This window comes from Narcine bancroftii, chromosome 1, assembly GCF_036971445.1.
Source record: "Narcine bancroftii isolate sNarBan1 chromosome 1, sNarBan1.hap1, whole genome shotgun sequence".
Classification (NCBI taxonomy): Eukaryota; Metazoa; Chordata; class Chondrichthyes; order Torpediniformes; family Narcinidae; genus Narcine; species Narcine bancroftii.
The window spans coordinates 61,146,455-61,171,387 of record NC_091469.1 but is presented as its reverse complement, the minus strand read 5'-3'; the positions used below and the strand labels follow the sequence as shown (position 1 = coordinate 61,171,387).

The 24,933-nt window shown below is 39.3% G+C and overlaps 1 protein-coding gene across 1 annotated transcript in view; it reads right to left on the bottom strand.

Annotated features, from left to right (window-relative positions):
* Window positions 1-24,933, bottom strand: part of LOC138735984 (A disintegrin and metalloproteinase with thrombospondin motifs 19-like) — a 377,361-nt gene that overhangs the window by 236,356 nt on the left and 116,072 nt on the right. The window contains exon 8 of the mRNA XM_069885117.1: window positions 20,905-21,010. Within this exon, the coding sequence (XP_069741218.1) occupies window positions 20,905-21,010 (106 nt within the window). The remainder of the gene's footprint in view (window positions 1-20,904; window positions 21,011-24,933) is intronic.

Genomic DNA, 24,933 nt, shown 5'->3' with positions numbered 1-24,933 from the left:
AGACAAGAGGGTGGAGGGTTGTTTTTGGAATTGGAGGTTGGTGGCAAGTGCATGCTTCAGGGATCGGTGCTGGGTCCACTGTTGTCCATCTTTGATAATGATGATCTGGATGAGAAGGTAGGTAGTATGATCAGTAAGTTTGCAGCTGACACTATAATTTGTGGTATCGGTGGACAGTGAAGAAAATCATCTAAAAATACAAACAGATCTTGACCATTTGGTTAATAGGCCAAGGAATGGCCAATGAAGTTTGATTCAGATAAGTGCAAGGTGGTGCAATTTGGTTAGACACAACAAGACAGGACATACTCTATACAGTAAATTTTTGGTCCCTTAGAGTGTACAACAGAGAGACCTATGGGGTGTAGGTGGATCATTCTCTGAAGGCAGTGACATAGGTAGATAGGATGCTGAAGAAGTTTGGAATGCTTGCTTTCATCAGTCATGGCATTGAATCAGGGCATATTTCAAATATGCTGTTCAATTCCAGTCACCTTACTTTAGGAAGGAGTCATTAATCTGTTAAGGATGCAGAAAATATTCACAAGATTACGAGTAGGACTGCAGGGATTAAATTATTTGGAGAGACATACAAGCTCAAACTTTTTTTTAACCCAAGAAAGCTGAGGTATATAAAATCATGTGGGTATAGAAAAGGTGGGTATTCATAGTCTTTTCCCCATGACATGGGATTCTAAAACTAGAGGGCATAGGTTTAAGAGGAAAGATTTAAAAGAGAATTGAGGAGGAACTTTTGCAACACAGAAGGTGGTTAGTATGTGGAATTAACTGCCAGAATAAGTGGTAGAGTTGAGGACAAATGCAACATTTAAAGGACATTTGGATAGGTACATGGAGAGGAAAAGTTTAGAGGGATTTGGCCCAAATGCAAGCAAATGGGACTAGCTCGGATGGGAAACTTGATTGGCAGAGTCATTGCCTTAGGGATTTTTCTGTGCCACATGAATCTATGACCTATTTGAATGGATAAATAGGCTAAGTTTATTCAAGGTGAATTACAGATGAAGGGCTAAATATTAGTCTCCTTCTTCTACTAAAACTTCAGTGTTTAATTTTTGTACAATATACAGATTGCCTGTATATAATTCAATATCTGAAATGCTTTTTTAAAAAAAAATATGCATGACATTGAGCTAACGATCAGCAGAGCAGAGACATGTGCAATGATGAAGATTCAGATATTGAGCTACAATTTGTTAATGAAGCTTTCCTGTACCCAACAAAGGCCACAAATGTTGCACCCTCATGAAACACGTACGCATGCTTCATAAATAAATATTACCATCTTGAAAATGACACTTTTGTTCTGAAATGTATGGAAGTAATAAGAGCAGAACAAACTTTGAAAAAATAAACAAGTGCATTACATCAATCAAATTTTCTGGTCAGTTTGATCTATATATTGGACACAATTAATTGGCAAAGTTTGGAGTCGTTATTCTGTGATTGGATGGAAGCTTGATCAGTCATCATTAGAATATTTTTTTTCTTTAATATAAATCCAATGCAGCCTAGCCCAGCTTCACTTTACTTTCTGTAATTATCTATCCCCAAATTTCCAGAAATTATTTGTTAAAGTAACAGTGAAATTTAAAAAAAAAACAATTTTATTGAAAAAAATATGAATTCGATGTTTCGTAATCTAGTGAAGCTAAATAACAATATTCCCCATGCAGACAAACATTTACTCCTGCACTTAAGCATGTGCACAACTAATCTTGCCCTTAAATTCCTAGATAAGAATTTTATTTCATTGCCACATCTGGTCTTCAAAATTCTCTAAAGCAAAAAAAGGTGCTATGTAAGGACTGGTCTTATATTTTGACTCATTAAAATACTTATAGTTACCACTTGGGCAGATCAACCAGCCAGAAGCCAGTAGCCAGTAGCCTTCAAAATATTTACAACTTAATTTCAACACCTAAATTGTTGCCAAAAATAACTGAACAGCCATATCTTAAAAAAAAACTCCCCACCCATTCTTATGCCAAGCCAAAGCTGTGTATTTCTAGAATAGAAAATAAATCCATGGGCCTTCATTCCATTTTGCTGCTTGACTTGAGGGTGGCAAGTTGTCCACATACATATGGGTCCCAATGATCTGCAACGAAGCTTATGTTTCTACTTTGTAGTCTTAAAAGGACACCAAAATCAAATAAAAAACCTAAGTATATGAACTTATTCAATCATAGAAATAAAGTTTTGAAAAATGCTGGCTGATTGATTTGTACGTTGTAAAGTGTCATCCACGTTCCAAAGACATACGAGTTAGGACGTTAATTGGTCACATGGATGTTATTGGCTCATGGACCAGAAAGACATATGACTGTGATGAGTCTCAGAATTTAAATTTAAAAAGTGGTGTCACTGTCACAGTTAATTAAAATATTTACTTCTCACCTAATTGCCCTCAGAAGGTGTTATTTGTGAGACTCTTCCTGAATTGTTTACATTTATTCTGTATCGTAAACACTGCATTCACAGTGTGGTGATGCTAGATCACAAGAATAATTAAAACAATGGAATGGTAGGTAGTCAAGCTTTGTCCTAGATGCTGTTGAGCATCTGGATTGCTGTTCACACTGCATTTGAGCTTGAAATGTAATTGTCATTGATCTGAGTTGACTGCAGAGAGCAATAATGAACCTATAACATTGCTCTGACCACAACCTCACATACCACCTGACTAGCTGATAAAAAGGTAGATTTTCCCTACAAGGACACCAGTGAATCAGCTAGAACTGTCTAGACAGGTTGAACAGTGATGTTTTAAGAGAAGAAGCATGATGCCATAAAGTTTGTTGATCCTGATCATAGTTCACTGATTATATCAGGTTACTGGGAGGTCACTGTATCTTGGCCAGGTGGCTGAGGATTTGTGAATGTAGAGTAGTAGGAGAGTAAGAGAAAGGGAAGTAGAAATGCAAAATCATCTAACCTTTCAAAAGGCCAATCTCTAAGTCACTAGTTACAAAATAAAATGGATACAGAATGCCTAATATTATTCATAGAAAAATAGTGATACCTTCACATGATCAAACAAGTAGAATATCTTATCTATTTTCTCTGTATATTGGAAAAAGCATATGGAATTTATGTTGAAGGTGAAAGTGCTGAGTAACATTTATATATTTCAGATTCTGCACTTTTGTAATTTAAGAGAGAGTTGGTCTAAATTTCAGACCTAAACACAATGTTGAAGCAAAGGCATTCATTCCGATGATTGATCATTATATTTTATGTTATGAGAGGTGGCCCAGAAACTGAGAATGAGAATCATGAATTCAGTCAGATTATACATTTCATTTTCAGGGTTATTTGCTACTCAAAGTCACACATGGTCAACCCATTTCTGATAAAAAGGATTATTTCAGGAAAGAAAAGAAATGCACCAATCTTTCTCATCCACTTAATTTATACTCATTGGATGTGCCCAAACTGCTTTAATGACTATCAACCAATAGGACTGACATACACCGTGATGAAGTGTTTTGAGAGTTTGGTGTTGAAGCATATGAGGACCAGTCTAATCAGCATCATGGGTCTGTTCCAATTTGCCTAACCGCTGCAACAATTCTACAGCGGATGCCATCTCACTGGCTCTACACAAAACCCTGGAACACCTGAAGAGCAAAGAAGCATACATCAGGATGCTTTTTTAAAAAAGAACTACAGTTCAGCATTCAGCACCATCATCCCCTCAGAACTGATTAGCAAGCTCCAACACCTTTGGCTCAATACCCCTCTGGGTAATTGGACCCTAGATTTCCACACCTCAAGATCACAATCAGTGAGGATTGGCAAGAATATCTCCTTCTCAATCTCCAATGTACTGGAGCTGTGTTCTAAGCCCCCTGCTCTACTTGCTTTACACCTATGACTGTGTGGCTCAGTATGACAATAACACCATCTATAAATTTGCTGACAATAACATGGAAGTGGGTAGATTAAAGGAGGCGATGAGTCATCATACAGGAGGGGGATTGAAAACTTGGATGAATGGTTCACTAACAATAAACTTGCACTCAATGTCACCAAAATCAAGGAGCTAATTGTGGACTTTAGGAAGGGAAAACCAGAATTGTATGATCCAGTGATCATTGGCGGAAATCAGAGGTGGAGAGGGTGAGCACATTTAAACTTCTGGGAGCCACTGTCTTTAAGGAATGTTCCTGGACCAAACAGATGAATGTCATCGTGAATAAAGTATCTCAGTGTCTATACTTCCTCAGGAGTTTATGGTATGACATCAAAAACCTTGGCAAACTGACTGTCTGCATCATGACCTGGTATATGTGTTATTATGCATGTATAATAAAGAAGTACATTTCCCAGTAAGCACACACAAAATTTGCATGGGAACAAAAAGTAGACTATGACAGAAGTTGTTTAAACATAACATGGTGTCAGAAGTGGTAATTCAGTTGGAACTTTTTTTTCATGCTGTTTGGTTATGTGTACATATTCAATCTTTTTGGAAAGCAATTCAATTGTTTTTGGAACATTTGTATAAGATCAAAATACTTTTAGACCTGACAATATTTTTGTTGGGTAAGTTGAGGCCTTTGAAAGATTTGAGATTAGACAAATTTCAGATTGCTTTTGAATATTTAGCTTTATCTGTAGCAAAAAAAATGTATAGTACGTACAAGGAAAAATGCTAATATGATTGATATTAATAGATGGCATAATGAGATGAAAACTTGTTTGGTAATGGAAAAAATCACGTATGTTTTACATGATAATTATTCTTTTTTTCTTAATAAGTGGTCTTTATATTCAGAATATTTACATTTAAATTTACCTTGATTAGATTTGAGTAAATATATTTCAGTTTTTTTTATTTTTGGCTCTCCTAAAGAAAGCTGGCTGAGAGGGGGGGGGGCATTCTTTTTTCTTTTTTTAATATAAAAAAAATTGTTCACAATATGTACTTTTTTATTGCATGTAATAACCTTGTTGAACAAATAAATAAAGTTGTGAATAAAAAGTGTGTGAATAATTAAGAAAAGACAATAGTTCCCATCATAGATAAGTTAAATCCTCCCACACCGATGCAGTTTACTGGCAATCTAACTGATAATTGGAAATGGTTCAAACAGCGATTCAACATTTATTTAGAGGCTGATGGAACAGCAGAGACTGATGAAAAAAGGAAAGCTTTTATATTTCTACACATGATGGGTGAAGATACCCTTCATGTTTTCAAAATGATGAGGCAGCTTTCACATTGGACACTCTGATGACAAAATATGAGGAGCATTTTGTTCCATGTCACATTTGAGAGATTCACGTTTTTTGACTGTGACCAGAAACAAGGTATGAGCTTTGACCAATACTTAGCTGAGTTTCACACACAGAGTAAGGTCTGTGAATTTGGAGATTTGAAAAACTAACTCATTAGTGACAGGATAGTTTGTGGAATCACAGATAATGGGCTGAGAAAAACTGTTGCATGAAAAAGATTTGACACTGGAAAAGGCTGTGAATATGTGTAGGGCGGCAGTGACCACATGACCATAAGCTAAGTTGCTGCACAGGATAGACACAACAGTGCAGGTGATGTAAACAGAGAAGCAGAGCACCAGGAGTTTCCCAAAGCTACAGCAAAGATGTAGGCTCAAACAGCAAATGCAGCCAGTGCGGAGGTAGACATAATTCCAAAGATGTGTCCTTTTTATGGAAAGTCTTGCAATAAATGTGGGAAAAAGAATTATTTTGCTAAGTGCTACAAAGTAGGGGAAACCAAGAGGAAGGTGCACATAGTGGATGAAAAATGAAGGAATTCTTCATGGATTCACTACAGACAGCTGCTGCTGGTAAAACAAAATGGATTGTTCCAGTGACTGTGAATGAGACAGTAATTCCATTTAAGCTTGCCATCATCTATGGACGATTACAAGACCCTCACTGTAAAGAGCCAGATTTATCCAGTGAAATTTAAAGTGACAGGCTACACTGGAGAGAACATTCCAGTAAAAGATGGCTGTATGGTGATCTTCAAAGACAAAGGGCAGTATCTAAAGTCACAGCCACCGATTATAGAAAAGAGAGTACAGCCAGTATTAGGTCTGAGGTGCCTATGAGGAGCTCAACCTGGTGAAAAGAGTTTTCATAGAGGCTTCATAGGCCGAAAATGAGCGCCCAACACTCATGGAAGAGTACATAGATGTCTTTGAGGGGCTTGGATGTTTACCTGGTGTATACAAGATCCATGTTGATGAGACAGTGGCTCCTGTTGTCCATGCATGCAGAAAAGTTTCCTTTCCTCATAGAGACAAACTTAAACAAGAACTAGCACACATAGAACAGATGAAAGTCATACAAAAAACTGAAGAACCTACAGATTGGGTCAGTTCATTGGTCATCGTACATTGCATATATGTCTGGACCCAAAAGATCTCAATAAAGTCATCAAGAAAGAACATTTTAAATTCCCAGCATGGGAGGAGGTCATGTCCCTGTTTGCAAGTGCCATGTGGTTTAGCAAGCTCAAAGTGGAATCGGAGTTTTGGCAGATGAAGCTCCATGAGGCATTCGAGACTACGCACTTTCAATTCTCCACAAGGAAGATACCACTTTCTTTGGCTACCATATGTGATCTTGTTTGCACCAGAATTCTACCATAAAACCATCCACATGATCTTAGAAAGAATACCTTGAGTTGAGACCATATTGGATGACATCATTATATGGGGTCCACCAAGAATGAACATGATATGCGACTAAGGCAAGTGCTTGACATGACATAGAATGTCAATTTGAAATTAAATAAAGAGAAGTATGAGTTTGGCACAAAGACACTGACCTTCATAAGAGATGTCATATCTGAAAAGGGAGTGAAGCCTGATCCAAAAAAGACATCAGCCATTGAGAATTTTGTGAGGCCCCAAAACAAAGAGGAGGTGAGATGTTTCTTGGGGATGGAAACTTATCTGACTAAGTTCATCCTTCATTTGTCAATTGTGTCAGCACCACTTAACAATCCTTGCACAGAAATATTAGTGATCTGGTGGCATGAGCAAGAAGCATGCTTCCAGGCACTCAAAAAAGTCCTAACAGAAGAGCCTGTACTAAATTTTATGATCCGAATAGACACACCAGGATCTCGGCTGATGCATCCAGACAAGGCATTGGAGCAGTACTACTGCAGCAGCATGAGGACACGTGGCAACCTGTGGCTTGTGCATTAAGGGCTTTAACAAATGAAGAAGCCAACTATGCATAGATAGAAAAAGAGATTCTTGCCAGCACTTATGAATGCAAAAAGTTCCATCAATACATTTATGGACAAGCTCTTGAAGTGGAGACAAACCATAAACCATTGGTCTCAATTATGTTCAAACCATTGAATGACTGTACAGCGCATGTTGATAAGGCTGCAGGAATACAATGGGAAAATGATCAACACATCAGGAAAATACATTTGTGGCTGATGCTTTGTCTTGAGCAGTTGACAAGAAACAAACAAACAACTAAGAGGTAAATGTGGAGATACAGGCCTATTATTAAGATGATTATCACCTCATTTCCAGTATCCTGAGATAGAACAGAGCAGATCAGGGAAGCAACAGAGTCAGATGAAACAAATTAAAAACTCAAAGATACAATACAGAAAGGATGGCTGGCAGCTAAGCATGACTGTCCAATGGGAATTTGGGATTATTGGGCATGCAGAGATGAACTGTCAGTTATGAAAGATATGGTCTTCAAAGTGAACAGGTTTGAGATTCCAGAGTTGCTACACAAGGAAATGCTCCAGAAGTCACATGAAGGACATGTTGGTGAGGAAACATGCAAACATAGAGCTCAAGGGATGATGTACTGGCCAAGAATGAACCAAGACATAAGCCAAACCACTGCTTCATGCAAAATATGCCTTACCTATAGACCAAAGCAGCAAGCAGAACTGCCTACACCACACCCTGTATCAGACAGGTCGTACTTCAAAGTTAGAGTAGATTTGTTTGACTGTAATGGGAAGAGTCATACAGTGGTAACAGACTATTTTTCCAATTACCCAGAGGTAACAACACTGCATTCAACATCCAGCAAAGCAGTTATCACTTTCATGAAAAATGTGTTTTACAAGGCATGGAGTTCCTTGTGAAGTAAAGAGAAACTTGTCCGTGAACTACTCTTTGCAGACGATGCCGCTTTAGTTGCCCATTCAGAGCCAGCTCTTCAGCGCTTGACGTCCTGCTTTGCAGAAACTGACAAAATGTTTGGCCTGGAAGTCAGCCTGAAGAAAACTGAGGTCTTCCATCAGCCAGCTCCCCACCATGACTACCAGCCCCCCCACATCTCCATCGGGCACACAAAACTCAAAACGATCAACCAGTTTACCTATCTCGGCTGCACCAGTTCATCAGATGCAAGGATCGACAATGAGATAGACAACAGACTCGCCAAGGCAAATAGCGCCTTTGGAAGCCTACACAAAAGAGTCTGGAAAAACAACCAACTGAAAAACCTCACAAAGGTAAGCGTATACAGAGCCGTTGTCATACCCACACTCCTGTTCGGCTCCGAATCATGAGTCCTCTACCGGCATCACCTACGGCTCTTAGAACGCTTCCACCAGCGTTGTCTCCGCTCCATCCTCAACATCCATTGGAGCACTTTCATCCCTAACGTCGAAGTACTCGAGATGGCAGAGGTCGACAGCATCGAGTCCACGCTGCTGAAGATCCAGCTGCGCTGGATGGGTCACGTCTCCAGAATGGAGGACCATCGCCTTCCCAAGATCGTGTTATATGGCGAGCTCTCCACTGGCCACCGTGACAGAGGTGCACCAAAGAAAAGGTACAAGGACTGCCTAAAGAAATCTCTTGGTGCCTGCCACATTGACCACCGCCAGTGGGCTGATATCGCCTCAAACCGTGCATCTTGGCGCCTCACAGTTTGGCAGGCAGCACCCTCCTTTGAAGAAGACCGCAGAGCCCACCTCACTGACAAAAGGCAAAGGAGGAAAAACCCAACACCCAACCCCAACCAACCAATTTTCCCCTGCAGCCGCTGCAACCGTGTCTGCCTGTCCCGCATCGGACTTGTCAGCCACAAACGAGCCTGCAGCTGACGTGGACTTTTACCCCCTCCATAAATCTTCGTCCGCGAAGCCAAGCCAAAGAATATCACATAATGGTCCACATTTTTGAGCAGTGAATTTGTGTCCTTTGCCAATACTTTGGGGTTTCGGCTTGTGGTGAACTGTTGTACACTCTGTAATCTGGCTCTGCCCCATCCTTTAGCTGGACCCTTGCTTCCTTCCTCTTGACCCTGTATAGAAGCTCCAACATCACAACCCCTCCTCAGAAAGCCTGGGTCACAGCACAGGATGACCTTCATTTATTGTAAATAAATGCCTACTCTTCCATAATTCTAGTCTTTTAAGTTATTGATAGTGCTTCAATTTTATTTACAATATTTATTTCCAATGACGGAACAACTCTTGAAGCCTGATAAGTTGGAGATTAACCCACAATCGCCAAAATCCTCAGACTGCTTTGAACTCTAACTACCCTGCTTTGAGGTATTTCTACAGAACTCCACCGGAGTCATGGCCACAGAGGCAAACAAATTGCACCTCCTCTTGTCCCAGGTCAAACATTGAGTGTTCCCAATGATCAGGGACGCCTCGACGTACACGGAAGCAATTAACATACTCAAGGACTAGTACAGAGAGAAAATTAATGATATATATGCCAGGCACATCTGGCTACCACCAGATAGTGACTGGGTGAATCAAGAAATGAGTTCCTCCAGGCCCTGCATGGACTCACACGAGTGTGCAACCTCCAGGTGGCATCAGCAGCCTAGAACACAGTGGACATGATCTGGAACATCTATGTAGCAGGCGTTAAGTTGGACTATGTGTGCCAGAGACTGCTCGAACAACTAAGTTAGACTTAAGAGGGGTGATCAACCTCATCAAATCACTGGAGATCACCCTCTGTAACATGAAAAGCATACTCCGCGAATGGCGCAGGGTCCAACCAGGGGCTGGCATATTGGGATTCGGGTCCAAAGACCAGCAGCCCGCTACCATGTTCAATGAGCGAACCCACCACAGCCACAGTCTCCCAGGAGCACCCGAAGTGCTACTTTTGTGGTCCAGCAAAGCATCCCCAAAAATGCTGCCCAGTGAAAGACACTACATGCTCAAAGTGCAGAAAGAAGGGGCATTATGTGAAGGTATATCAATCACAGTCACCTGCCAGTCCCAGCACCTCAACATGAGGCTGCCATCATCTTCTGAAGATGATCATGCCGCGACATGGGGGCCACCATCTTGGACACTACCAAATCCTGGGGATAATCACACCACCGTTTGGGCATCATCATTATGCTCCCAGACCACGAGTCAACACAGGCCAGACTATGAACCAACACTAGCCTCTGTGGTGTTGGACCAGAAATCCACATGAACTCTCCCGCTCTATGATTGACATCTCAATAAATGATCAGGTGACAAGATGCCTCTTTGATATTGGGAGCACTGAGAGTCTCATCAACCCTGATATGGTGCAGCATTACTCCATTAAAGAAAAGCCAGTAAACTATAAAGTTGCCCTGGCCTCAAGTTCCAACTCAACCGAGATCTGGAGCTACACCACCATGATGCTGACCATGCAGGGCATGACTTACAGGAACTTCAAACTCTTCATCATGCCACAGCTCTGCGTACCAGTGTTGCTGGGGTTGGACTTTCAGTGCCACCTCAAGAGTGTCACAATGCAATATGATGGTCCCCTTCCCCCCCTCATGGTTGGCAACCCACAGTTTGTCAGTTTGTCAGCATACCATCCCGACCCCCCCCCCCATCGGCCCAACTGACACGTGGTCTCTCCACTCTCTGTATCAATCCCCCACTACTGTTCGCCAACCTCACCCCCAAATGTAAGCCAGTCACTACAAAAAGCAGGCAATACAGTGAAGGAGACAAGATGTTTATTAAAGTAGAGGTTCGACAACTCCTGAATGAGGGGATCTTTGAACTCAGCACCAGCCCATGGAGAGGCCAAGTGGTGGTAGTTAAGGGTGGTGGTAAACACAGGATGGTGATCGATTATAGCAAGACTATTAACCACTATACATAGCTGGATGTGTAGCCCCTCTCTCTCGCACTATAGACATGGTCAATCAAATTGCCCAATATTGTGTATTTTCAACAATTGACCTGAAATCCTCCTACCACCAGTCCTCCATTCATCTGGAGGACTGCCAGTACACTGCCTTCGAGGCAGACGGCTGCCTCTGGGTGATGGACCAGATGGTGGGCCAAAATGTCTTGTGGACCACCTTCCCCTACCTGAATAATTTCATGATCTGCAGCCATAACCTGCAAGATCATGACGCCAACCTCCAGAAATTATTCAAAATAGCCAAATGCCTAAACCTTATCTGCAAGAGGGATAAATGTGTTTTCTGCAGTACCTACCTGGTGATCATTGGCTGTGTTGTGGAGAATGGAGAGATTGGCCCTAACCCCAAACGCATGCACCCACTGCTAGACCTCCCCCCTTCCCTCAGCCTCAAAGCCCTGAAAAGGTGCCTGGGGTTCTTTTCCTACCATACCCAGTGGGTGCCCAATTATGGAGACAAAGCCCACCCCCTTATCAACTCCACATCCTTCCTCCTGACAGGAGAGGCCTGTGCAGTCTTCAGTTGGATAAAAGAGAACATCGCTAAAGCAGCAACTTATGGTGGTGGATGAATCTGTCCTGTTTCAGATCGAGAGCGATGTGTCTGATTTTGCCCTGGCTGCCACTCTGAAGATCCACACCACCCAGCACACACTCTGTTTTCACTGCGACCATCAGGAAAGAGGTATATGTGCCACAAGACTTGTGCCACCAAGTTCAAGAACAGTTGCTACCCCTCCACCATCAGACTGCTAAACAACAAACTCAATCAAAGACTCATTTAAGGGCTGTTATTTTGCACATGATTTATTGTTGAATATTTATGTTCTGTATTACACACACAGTTTGTTTTCACTTCATGTTTACCTTTCTCTCTTTTGTATACATATCTTTCCTTGAGTTTTATTTTGCACTACTGATAAGTAGAAATTCTGTCAGGCTCACAGGAAATACAATCGCAGGGTTGTATGTGAATTCATGTCTGTACTCTATCAATAAATCTGAACTTTGAACTTTGAGTTAGAGTGAAATGTTTTTGTCTGTTGTTAAATATGTCCCTTGTTTCTGCTGCACAGGCAGAAATGAAGAGCATGTGCTTAGGCAACATGTAGGTGAAGTCGACAAACTTTATACCATTTTATTTGTTGGACAACTAAACTGGTAGAAATGCTTTGCAATGTGTGTTTCGCTATACATTGCAATGAATCAATTAAAATATTTACATATTTTTGCACGTTTAAATTTTTTTTATTGTTGCATATAAACTAAACTGTGATTTAATATCTACAGTCCAAAACTACCATGAAATTAAATGCATCTTTTTCAATGATATAAATATATGCATTGAATTAGGGGTTAAAAAAAATCAATCTCCACTTACCTTCCTGAATTCTAATTGATAATCAAATAAATATTTTGTCAGATCATTAAAAAATTACCATGAAAAGATGATTTGTACCTTTGAATTTACCGTACTAATTCTATGTAATTCAGGACATATGCTAGGTTGTTTTTCTTTTTTTGAATATTTACTAATAAATTTCTGATACATATGACCAAAGAACTGGAGCATCAATAAATTAGGATAAATAATTGCTTCAGTTGCTATTTGTTTCAAGGTTTAAGCAAATTAGCAACGTGGCAGTCTTTAAAATGATGTAGAAAATGGGTCTGTATTTTAATGCCTGGAATTTATCTTTTAATTCCTACTTAGGTTCCAAAACCAGAAACACTTTAATCTTAAATTACGCATTGCTGTAAATTTCCTGGCTGGCTGATTCCACGAGGCATTTTATCTTGCCAAAGATCATGGGGTCAGCTACAGAGAATGCAATGTCCTTTTCTTTTTAATCAGACATAATACTGCATGCATTTACATTATCTTACTGAACTTTGTTTAGGATGAAAATTAGGTACTCAATCCAATTAAACCTTTCTCAATTCATGAGCATTAATGATATCATTTTTCCATGACAGCTTTTTTCTCCTTAGGATAAGCTGACCTCAACAATAACCTGCAGCCTTTCCAGAAACTTTGTCACAGCTGAATATTGTAGTTATGTACACAAATGTTGCCAAGACATGACAAATCCCTTTCTAGTTTCTTTGGCAAGCTTACAAATAGACAAGATGTCATCCAGTTCGCCTGTCTGTTCATTAAGTTATCCAGGCAAATTTAACTGAAAAGTGAAATTGTTTTTCCCATTCTTAGCACTATCAAATTAACCAATGCAGTTAGATTATTAAATTCTTACATTTTCATAAAGACAATTTTTTTCTTTTGGTATAACCAATTCATTCAAGGAACCAAACATAATTCAGTCTAGAATTTGCTACAAACACAGATTTGTTCTGTTTTGAATCAATGGCTTCAAAGTATAGTCAAATATCTGACACTATCCTAATAAAGTTCAGATTATGTAGAAATATCAGTACAATCCATATAAATAAAAAGTCTAAAGTCACTAAATGCAATTGGCAATACAAAACAGTATTTTTGAAAAACCACAATGCTACATCAACTTTTACCACACAACTGGCTCAGAACAATTAGATAACATTTCCATCTTCCTTCTATAGTAAAATGGAAGATGTACCTTTCACTCATGTTTGTCTCTTTATTAAAGCTTCAAATTGAGCACTGAATTCACAATGTAGAAACCATCTCATTAGCTCACTGCTCCACTCTAAATAGGCAGAAGCTGATGCACGAGCTGAAGGGGATGGACACATTATCTGTATTATTATAAGAAAAAGCAGCCAGAAAAACAGAAGATCCTGAAGTTTCTAAACAACACAGCTTTATAAAATTCTGGCTTCAATCAATATCCGGTTCTGGACACGTGAAGGGCAAATCGAGAGTGACAAAAAGCCCCAAAAAAAAATGACTCCAAGGATGGGGGCTGTTCTGCTTGAAACAAATCTTTCTTTTTCAATTTTTTTATTAAACATATTATAGTAAACAATACATGAGGAGAATAGAATATAGAATCGAAGAGTAAAACAGACCAATATATTTCAATACATAACACAATGTATATCATTATAACATATTGAACAATATTATCCCTTTCTCCTCAATTTGGAATATTCAAAAAAGAGAGAAAAAAATTATTGTTAAAAGCCCATGTAACCTACCAAAATAAATGAAAAATAAAAGGCTAGGAAGCCTAAACTGAGAGTTCACTACAATGGATCAGGACAAACTATTTATCTGGTCCTTGCCAATAATAAAATCAAACAGCAGAAACCCAGATCAGTCTGGAAGGTGAAGTCAAAATACAGGTTACCTGATACGAAAATAGTTTATAAAAGGACGCCAAGTCTCTTCAAACTTAATGGAGGTATCAAAAGTGCAGCTCCAAATTATTTCTAAACTTAAACCTGACATAACTTGAGAAAGCTATTGCATCAAAGTAGGTGAATTAGGATCTTTCCATTTAAATAAAATGGCTCTTCTGGCCAACAATGTAGTAAAGGCTACATCCCGGTGTGCAGAAGTGGGAACTCGACCCACCTCTGGAACTATAATTTCAAAAATAGCAGTCAATGGATTAAGTTGCAATCTAATACCCAGTATAATTATAACTATATAACAATTATAGCATTGAAACAGGCCAACTTGGCTCTTCTAGTTCATGCTAAACACTTTCTCCTACCTAACCCCACTGACCTAAACTCAACACATAATGCTCCATTCCTTTCCCATCCATAAACATATCCAACTTCTCCTTAAATCAGTGGTTCCCAACCTTTTTCTTCCAACTCACATACCACTTTAAGTATTCTCAATGTCATTGGTGCTCTGTGATTAGTAAGGGATTACTTAAGGTGGCATGTGAGTAGGAAGGGAAGGCTGAGAATCACTGCTCAAGACCCAATTGTTACTGAAATATCTTGCTTGGGGAAAATTGTCATTGGCCCATTTCCTTAGGAGTTATGAAACCGTGCACATAACAAGTCAATTAGGCACGATTAAAACAGTGGTTTTCAAATTTATTTCTTTCCACCCACATCCCACCTTAAGCAATCCCCTACTAATCACAAAGCACCTATGGCAGAGGGAATACTTAAATTGGTATGTGAGTTGGAAGAAAAAGGTTGGGAACCACTGCCTTAAATGCTAATATCAAGCCAGCCTCTGCCACTTCGTCTGGAAGCTCTTGACAAAGTCTTGAAAATATCTGTCCAATATTTCTCCATTACAGAGCAAGACTAAAACATATGCATTAGTGTGGCCACTTGTGATTTACATCTATCACACATAGGACTAACATTAGAAAAGATATGAGCTAATTTATCTTTTGATAAATGAGCCTGATGTACCACTTTAAATGGAATCTATACATGTCGGGCACACAATGAAGAGGCATTAACCATTCCAAAAATCTTTTCCCAAAGTTCCTCTGGGAGAAGTGATGGAAGTTCCAATAGGTTTAGGATCTGACAGAAAACTCTGAAATCGTGAAGGGTCTTTACAGATATGCTAAAGAAAAATTGTGCCAACTGGTGCAAGTGTTGGAAACCAAAGGTCATGCAATGAAAGTGAATGGCAAAAGGAACAAAAGTGAAGTGAGGGAAACTTCTTTTAACACATGGAATTGTTTCAATCTGGAATGCACTGCTTGGAGGAGTAGAGACAGATTCAATATTTGTATTCAAATGGGAACTAGGTAAGTACTTGAAAGGAAACTGCAGAATTGTAGGGAGGGGATGTTACTTTAATTATCCACTGGATATCAAGCACAGAGTGAAAATCCTAGGCCTAAAAGTTGGACCGTGCAGAAACTTATTCACCAGTAATTAATTATTCAATCCTGATTGGCAAAAAAACCTATTAAAATTGCAACAATCCCAGGGATTATGTCATTGAATATTTAATAATCTCATAAACATGGTCAGAATTAAAAAATGCCATTACTTAAATTTAATTGCTGTGGTAGTTGTGGTTAAAAAGAAAACAATATTTATCATGTATGCCTCCGGCAGGCTGATCGAAAGGAAACAAGTGAAGTTGGTGGGATTACTGTGCTCGCGGCACTGGTGAAATTTGAAACCGGCTTTGAGACAGAAAGCAGAGCTTGCCAAAACCATTGATTTTCAGTCTGAAGGCAAGTATTCAGTGGTGTTCTCCAGAGGAGAATACAGACCTTTTTGATGTAATTAATGACTTGGACATGGGTAATGCAGACCTTTTTTTTAAATAAACCAAACACAAAATTCAGAAACAAAATAAATATTGATTCTTCGATGCTGGCGTTCATCCTCATTTGTTGCACTGGACGCTTAATGTGGAAAGTGCTAACATCCAGATAATCTCCTGAAAAATTCCCAAATTCAGGCCAAAACACATGTAGCACTGCAGGATTCAATGTATGAATTCATGTCCTCTAACAGGACGTGTGCAGTTCCCATTGTAAGCTGTCCGCAAAGCTCACATCTTGTGTCAATGCCATGCTGAATTGGAAGCAAGCCAGTGCTTAAAGGGCATTCCCCATGGCAATTACAGTGCAACAGTAGTAAAGGTTGTAATGGAGGTGATAAGCAACATGGTGCAACATTATGCCTGCCAAATGCAACAAACTGACCTGATCAACTTGAACACTGAATTTTCTAACATTAGGTAATGACCCCCCCCTCCCCCACCCACCCTCACCTGATTCCATCTCTTCTTTACTTGCTCTTGTATTGAATGTTTTGTCCTCTTTCTCTCTTTAACTTTTCTTCCCTTCCCCACTACCCTTCCTTATGGTTTTCCCTCTACCTTTCTCTCCAGAACTTAGATCAGGAATTGTGTTCCAATTTTATATATTTACGATGTAACACACAAGAAGTTGCAACCAGAACTGAAAAGTTGACTGACCCTTTCTATTTATGGATGCTTTCTGACCTGCTGAGTTCCTTCAGCAATTCTTTGTCTGGCCTGATCAACCGCTACATCACAAGAGCCTCAAGTAATTGCAAGCTGCTGACAGTGGACCAGTGATCACCATCTTCAGATGCAAATGCTGGCGAGTTTGAAGACAAATAAGAAACTCAGATGCTGGGATCTGGAGATAAACACAATGTGCTGGAGAAAGTCAGCCGATCAAGCATCGTCAGTGGGATGAAAGGAATGTCTATGTTTTAGGCCAGAACCATCAAAACGGATCAGTGAAGAATGCACCAGTGATATTTCACTTCGAGCAATTCTGTTCACCCCATGAGTAGAATGGCTTTCAGAGGTATGAAAGATATTTCAAAGTTATTGTCAGAATACATACATGAAATCATATACAACCCTAAGATTCTTTTTCCTGTAGATCAGGCAATATTTCTAATTTCCAGTAACTGTAAACTATACTCAAGAAAAAAAATTCAAAGGAAGAAATATAAATAAACTGACTGTGTGAATACAGAAAATAATTATTCAGCTATAAATAATGAGCCTTAAATGAGTCTCTGAATGACTCTGTTGTAAATGAGTCTGATGGTTTAGGGGAAACAGCTATTCATGAACCTGGAGATATGTGTCTATTGGTGCCTATACCTCCTTCCTAATGGCAGCAGTGAGAAAAGAGCTTGTCCTGAGTGGTGTGGATCCTTGAGATTACTGCTGCTCTCCAACACCTGAGTTCCATGTAGATGTTCTCAATGATGGGGAGAGTTTTGCCTGCGATGTGGTTTATGATGGGATTATTATTTAGCTTATGTGATGTGGTTAGGCTGTGTCCACTATATTTTGCAGGGCTTTCCACTTAGAGGTATTGATCCCCCCATACCAGGCCATGATGTAGCTGGTCAGCACACTTTAACTACGTATGTAGAACTTTGCCAGGGTTTCCAAAGTCATACAGAATCTTCACAAATTCCTGAGGAAGTTGAGGCACTGACATGCTTTCTTCACGTCCAGGAAAGGACCTCTGAGGTAGTGACTCCCAGGATTTAAATTTGCTCACCCCCTCCACCTTCGATAACCCAGTGTTCACTTGATCGTACACCCCTGGTTTCCCTTTCCTAAAGTCAACAGTTGGCTCCTTGGTCATGGTGACATTGAGTGCGAGGTTGTTGTTCGTACATCATTCAGCCATGTTTCCATTCTCCCTCTTGTATGCTGACTCATCACTTCTTTTTACACAACTCACTGCAACTGACTATACAAAAGTGGTATAGTCAGCGTATTTTAAAATGGTTTTGTTGTCATAGGTGTAGAGTGAGTAGAGCAAGGGGGCTAAGCACCAGTGGAGCTCTGGTGCTGAGAGAGATTGTGGAGGAGATTTTCTTCCCAATCTCCATTGATTGGGGTCTGGAGGTAAGGAAATCCAGGATCAAATTACACAGTATTGTATTGATGCCCAGGTCTTGGAACTTGGTCAATTTTGAGGGGATGATGGTGTTGATAAAGTGTATCCTGATGTATGGATCTTTGCTGTCCAAGTGTTCCAAAGTTTTATGTAGAGCCAGTGACATGGCATCTGCCGTGGACCTGTTGCTGTGGTAGGCAAATTGGAACTGATTCATGTCACCACTCAGATAGGAGTTGATATACTGCAAAACCACCCTCTCAAAACACTTCATCACTGATAATGTGAGTGCCATTGGTCAGTATTTATTTAGGTAGGGTACCAAACTCTTCTTGGGCACTACGATTTATGACCATGTCACCTGCTACAAGTCTAGGCTGTTTCTCCAGCACATTGTGTTTATCTCCAGATCCCATGTCACCTGCTACAAGTCTAGGCTGTTTCTGGAGTGTGGAGTCTGAGGGGAGAGTTGATAGAAGTTTATAAAATTATGGCAAGCATAGATAGGATAGAGTCAGAATCTTTTTCTTCAGTGAATGAAACATGCAATGCATAACCTGTGATATTATTAGCTGTGAATCGACCAGGCCAAGATATATTGCACGTGGAAGTTGCTCAGCCTAATTTCCTGATGGTCACAGATCAACCCAGAAATAATGGTTTAATATGCACAGAAAATATTTTATAAACAAATATCTGCATGCAAATATTTGGGCAGAGGGTTCCATTTCTAGACACAAGGAAGCCAGGGACTTTGGGAGCATGTGGCTGAGCAGGTGAAATTGCAGGTAGGTGACCTTTAATGCTGAGAAAACAGTTGCAGTATATTCACAGTGGCGGATTGAGAGTCTCAATATAAACTAAATCATGCAATTTGGAAGGTGAACTCATTCAGAGACATCTTTTAAGATGGTGGCACAAGTTGAAAAGGGCTAAAAATTACAGATGCTTTGGCTTTATTAAAGAAGTCAGAAAAAGGAAAAACAAGGAAATTATTCAAACTCTTTAGAAAGCACTGGATAGGTTTCAGATGGAGTATTGTTTTTATTCTAGGCCCCACATTTTATTAATGTTGAGGCTTCAGGGAGAGAATTGACAGAAAGTTACTAGCAAAGGGTGACTGGGTAAATGGGGGAGGGCACTTCAAGAGCACTGAAGGTTAAAGAACAATTTGACGGAGGTCTGAACATTCATGAAGCTGTGACTCATGAAGAAATTTACTGTTTGTACAGAGAGTTACCATGTTCTTGTGGTGGAATCTGCAATTATACTTTTTTAGAATGTAAATAGTTTAAATAGCTGAAGGAAAAAATAAATTGTTGGACTAGGTTGTAAAAGTAAAGGAATGGATTTATTTTGGTAGCTCTTTCAAAGGATAGGCATCAGCACAATGGATTAGATATAATCTGTGCTGTATCTAAAGCTATAAGTATGATGTGTTCTAATCATTGAGTTATCCGAAGGTCCTTTCAATAAGGTTCTATTAAAGGCATCTGAAGGAATTCCCTGGACAACAAGCTACTTGGAAGAATTTCAAACTGTACCCATTTTAACACTTGAAACAATTTGTTGGGAGATTTCAGGGTTCAATGCCATTTGAGTCTTTTTATTTTATCTCTAAGTGAACACATCTGCTGTGTCTCCTTTTCTCCAGCTCCACAACACCCTCCCTTCCCTCTCCATTCAGACCTTTTCCCTCCTCCATCACTTCTTTCTTTTATCCTCTTCTACCCTTTTCATCTTCATCCTTCTATAACCTCATACCTGTTAGCCTGTGCTCCTCCCTTCCCACCCTCCTCTGCTCTCCTCCCCTCTCCCCCTACCATTTTATTTTATTCAGGCACCTGCCTGCGTTTTGCTCATACCTTGACGAGGGGCTCAAACACTGGTTATCCTTTACTTCCTATCGATACTGCGTGACCTGCTGAGTTTTTCTGGTACTTTTGTGTATTGCATGACAATCCCAGCATCTGCAGATTTTCCTGTTTAACTGTGTAAAATTGAGTCCACTTTAAAATGCTACAGGGATGACCTAATCTAGAGTTTGGAAGTTAACATGACAAATTATTCAGTTTAAATACATCTGTACATCCTGCAGCTACTATAGATTTTCAGTTAGTTACCTACCTTGACCTGATTATTTCTCCTGAGGTAATAATTTTTTAATTAGATATTAGACTGCTACATTAAACTTGTATATTAACCCTCAGTAAGTTAACAGCCAAGGAAAAGTCTCAAATAGAATAAAATAACTAGTTCTAAATAACATGGGTAAATTTTAGCGGTTTTCACCAGTCAGGCAGATACCCAAGGCAATGAGCTAATGACTTGTTTAAAACTTACCTAATTTTCTTTTCCATTTAATTTAATTTAAGCATGATATAAAACATTCAACCATACACATCTCACCAATGAGAACATTTATACTCCCATAATTATTATTAGTCTTTACTTACTTGTGACCCATCTCATGTGCGATTGTAAAGGCTAGATTCAGTCCATTGTCCTCAGCAAGCACACACTTTCTCTTTTCACTGCACATCCCACTAAGATACGCTATACCTGTCAAAAGAAAATAAATGTAAATACAAAATTGAAATATACAATAATTTATATTGTGAAATTTTAAAAAAAGTAAGACATATATCTTTTTAAAAGCATACAATATGAAAATCTGTTTAAGTAATGCTATTAAACGTCAATGTCTCAGAATGATAGATCACAACAAATTTTCAAGGACAGCATATACACCAGTCAGCAAAAATAGAAATCTATTGGATTAAAAATCTTTAAAATTTCTTTATTTTTAAAAAAAAATGCATTACATTAACAAAAGAGAAGATTATTTCAAGTTGTTTCATTTTTTTGCTTCTCTGGCACTTAGATGTGTTCACATAGAATTTCAATTCCCGAGGCAATCACATTCAAATAGAATTAAGTAATAAGTGAACAAGTTTTAAAATTTTTGACCTAACACCTTGACTATCCCATTCTAACTCAATTTCCCATGATTCCCTTCACATCTAAAAATCTATTGATTGCTGTCTTAAATATTTTCAGTGTGTTAGACTTCACTGCCCTTTTAGGTTGTGAATTCTACAAGTTCACCACTCTCTGGGAGAAGTTTCACTTTGTTTTTGTTCTGAATGTCTGACCCTTCATTTTGAGGCCATCACCCATGTGCTGGACACCAGAGCTAGGTGAAATATCAAGTCCGCATCTACCAGAGCAGATGCTGAGGTCAAGTGCAGTACTCCAGCATTTTTGAGCACTCTGCATTTATCCTGTTCAGCAACTCAAGAAAGTTGTACATTCTAATGAAATAACCTCTCTTCTGCACTCTGGAAGACTTGACCTTGTCTGATGCTTCTGTGGATTGATCTCCAATCCAATGCTCTACAGCAACTGAATGTGATACACCCAGTTAGAACGCTCTTGATAGAGCTCCTATGACAGGATGGTGGCCGGTAGCCTTGCCTGCCACAGTCTTCTCAGGAAGTTCTGGCACTGTTGCACCTTCCTGACAAGTGAGGAGACATTAAGTGTCCAGGACAGGCCACTTCTTAAATGGACTCTGAGGAATTTGGTGCTCTCTACTACTGAACTATCAATGTGTAGGGGAGGGTGGTCATTCCCTCATGACACCACACTATTTAACATGCCTTTGCAGTTACCGACCAAATTTTGGGCATGCTCTTTCCGTTTGCAAACGACAAATTTAGAAATAATCTATATACTGCCATTTTGCTTCGGCCAAGAGTAGAAGCTAAAGCAATAAGGGAAAGAATACCAATATTTATGGATAACTCTTATTTATTACCAAGCTGAATATTCTCCAAATACAGCTCTTGTACAGCCTCTGCACTTAACAAATGTAAAACCGTGTAATCATCTAAAGTTGATCACAATACAGGACTGGCCTCTCAACTATGACACTCAATTATTTTTTGGGAGATGGCTATAAAAATGGCACACTGTTCTCAACCTGCTTCCAAAAATAAACACGGTTCCATTGAGCAAAAAGAGGCAAAATCACACTAATATAACATTCAATATCAAATACAAGCTGAATAAAGAGACCGCGATCAGGACTAATGATGTTTGGCACCGAGGTGTATTCCCACTCACCCTTACACCTGGTGGGATATGTAGGAATTCATTACTCAATAGTTGAATGACATTTCCTGAAATACAAGAATGTATATCAAGGGACTAAAAAGGTTAAATGGCATAAGGCAGCCCGCCAAGGTAGAATGGTTTAAGTCAGTAATTTAAGAGTGTTGTGCCTGGGTGGCAAGATGCTCAGTTGCTATAATGAAGGAAGAGGTAGCTTCATAAGCAGCTGAGAGTAAGAAAGAAGCAGAGCCCAAGGGGATAAAGAAAAGATTACAGAATTTGGGAGAGGCAAGGCCACAAAGTGAGTTGTAACACCAATCAGTGATTTTATATTTAAGGAGAGCAGACTGAAAATGAGTGCAGCTCAGCAGATGTGGGGTTAGAGTGCATTGGGTTGGGATGGGTCACAGGCAGATGAGTTTTAAAAGGATAGGATACTGATGAGGAAAGAATGAGAAAAAGTGGAAAATGTACACTTGAGGCATAGATGTCTTAAGGAGGGGGCAGTGTATGTTAGGTGCAGGTAAACATTTTATCTGATGAAGTGGATACCTAGTGTAATTGCAGATGATTAACAACATTGTACAGTTGTGCCCAGGGACAAAAATAAACAAAATTAACAGACAGAAAAGTAGCTTTAGCTGGATTCTAATACAGAATTTCCTATCATCATTTTCTGCATTAAGGTTTGGATGTCATAGTTGCCTTTTTTTTAAATTTAGACATACAGCATGGTTACAGGCCATTTTGGCCCATGAGTCCGTGCCACCATTTTATACGCTCCCGGTACATTTTGATCGGTGGGAGGAAACTGGATCCCCCAGAGAAAACCCACACAAACAAGGAAAGAATGTACAAACTCCTTATAGATAGTGCGGGATTCGAACCCTGGTCCTGTCCAGATTCGCTAACCGATATGGCAACCATGCTGCCCTTCTCCATCAGTTCAGATATTAATGGAGCCTCTGAAGATGTTTAGATTCTACATGAGCAGATCTGCATCACATATGGCTTCCCCAATGGAGTTGACTAGATTTTTTTCATGAATGAGGGAAATTTAAAGTCATTGGTCTTATGCACAAATTTAAAAACAAATGAAGTTGTACCAAAATTAAAACTGAAGTTACCACTTCAGTCATCCATACAACTTTTCTGCATATATATTAAAAAAAATAATGCTCCTGGGACCAATTCAGAGAAGCAATTTGCCACAAGCACAGAATAGATTTGTTACAGTTGACAAACATGAGCTGATAACCAACAATAAACATAAACAGGTTTATGTGCTTTTCCTCAGAACCTAAATCTGGTAGAACTGCCAAGTAAGCGGATCAAGAATTCACTGAAAACTATATCTAGGGATGAGTATAAATCTCAAGTCAGGACATCTTTAACTCCTACGTAGGTCCCTCTTCCTGCCACCTGCAGCACAGTATACCACATTGTATTGATCACCATGCCCTGAATGGGTAAACAACAGGATTTTTACAACAAGATGTTTCTATCTACACTCCTATAATTGTGATACTTGCCCCAAAGAAGCATTGCACAAAAATCCCAGAAAGGCAAACATCCCACAGAAGCCCAGGAAATATGACAGGAATCTAGTGGAATGCCACAGATTTAGATTCATAGTCGTAAATTTCTACGGCAGAGAAATAGGTTCACGGGTCCACCTAATCCATGCCAACCCTCCTGTGCACACATTACACTTTTGCCCTTCCTATCAATTAGTTATTCAAGTGTTTTTTAAAAGAAGTTTATTTGAAAACTTGATAAATGTGTTAAAATCTCATCCTACAATGTTTTTTTTCCCCTTTTTTCATCTAAAGCAATTATCTGCCCATGAGGATGTTGATCTATTGATGATGGTTGACCTCCAGCATTGATTCGTGCTTGGGAATTCACAATGAAGTGCTATTTGATTCCAGAGATAATCAAAGTCGTAACTAATTATGTCTTCACAACGAGTCACCAAAATCACGTCTACAGACGTATATTGACTTGTTTCCAGAGATAGATGTCCAATATTTGGGCATTGGTACTTTTAACATGCAAGTGTACCAAAGGTAAATGTAGAGACTTCCTTTCTATTGCTTATACAGTCGTTTGGAGGCTAAATCAGGGGTTTGTCTGTGACACTTTTTCAATCATTTCCAGTATGTTAAGTTGTGTTTCAATCTTTTATTGTTAACATACAAAATTTGTAATCTTTTTTGATATTCTATGTAGTAGATTCTTCTCAACCAAACATTAATATAAAAGTTAATGAGGCCTAAACAATGTTAAAATGATACTTAACAATTCTGAAAACGATACTGAGATGGTCAACAGAAATTGTCAATCCCTAACTTACCCTCCTGGTTTCC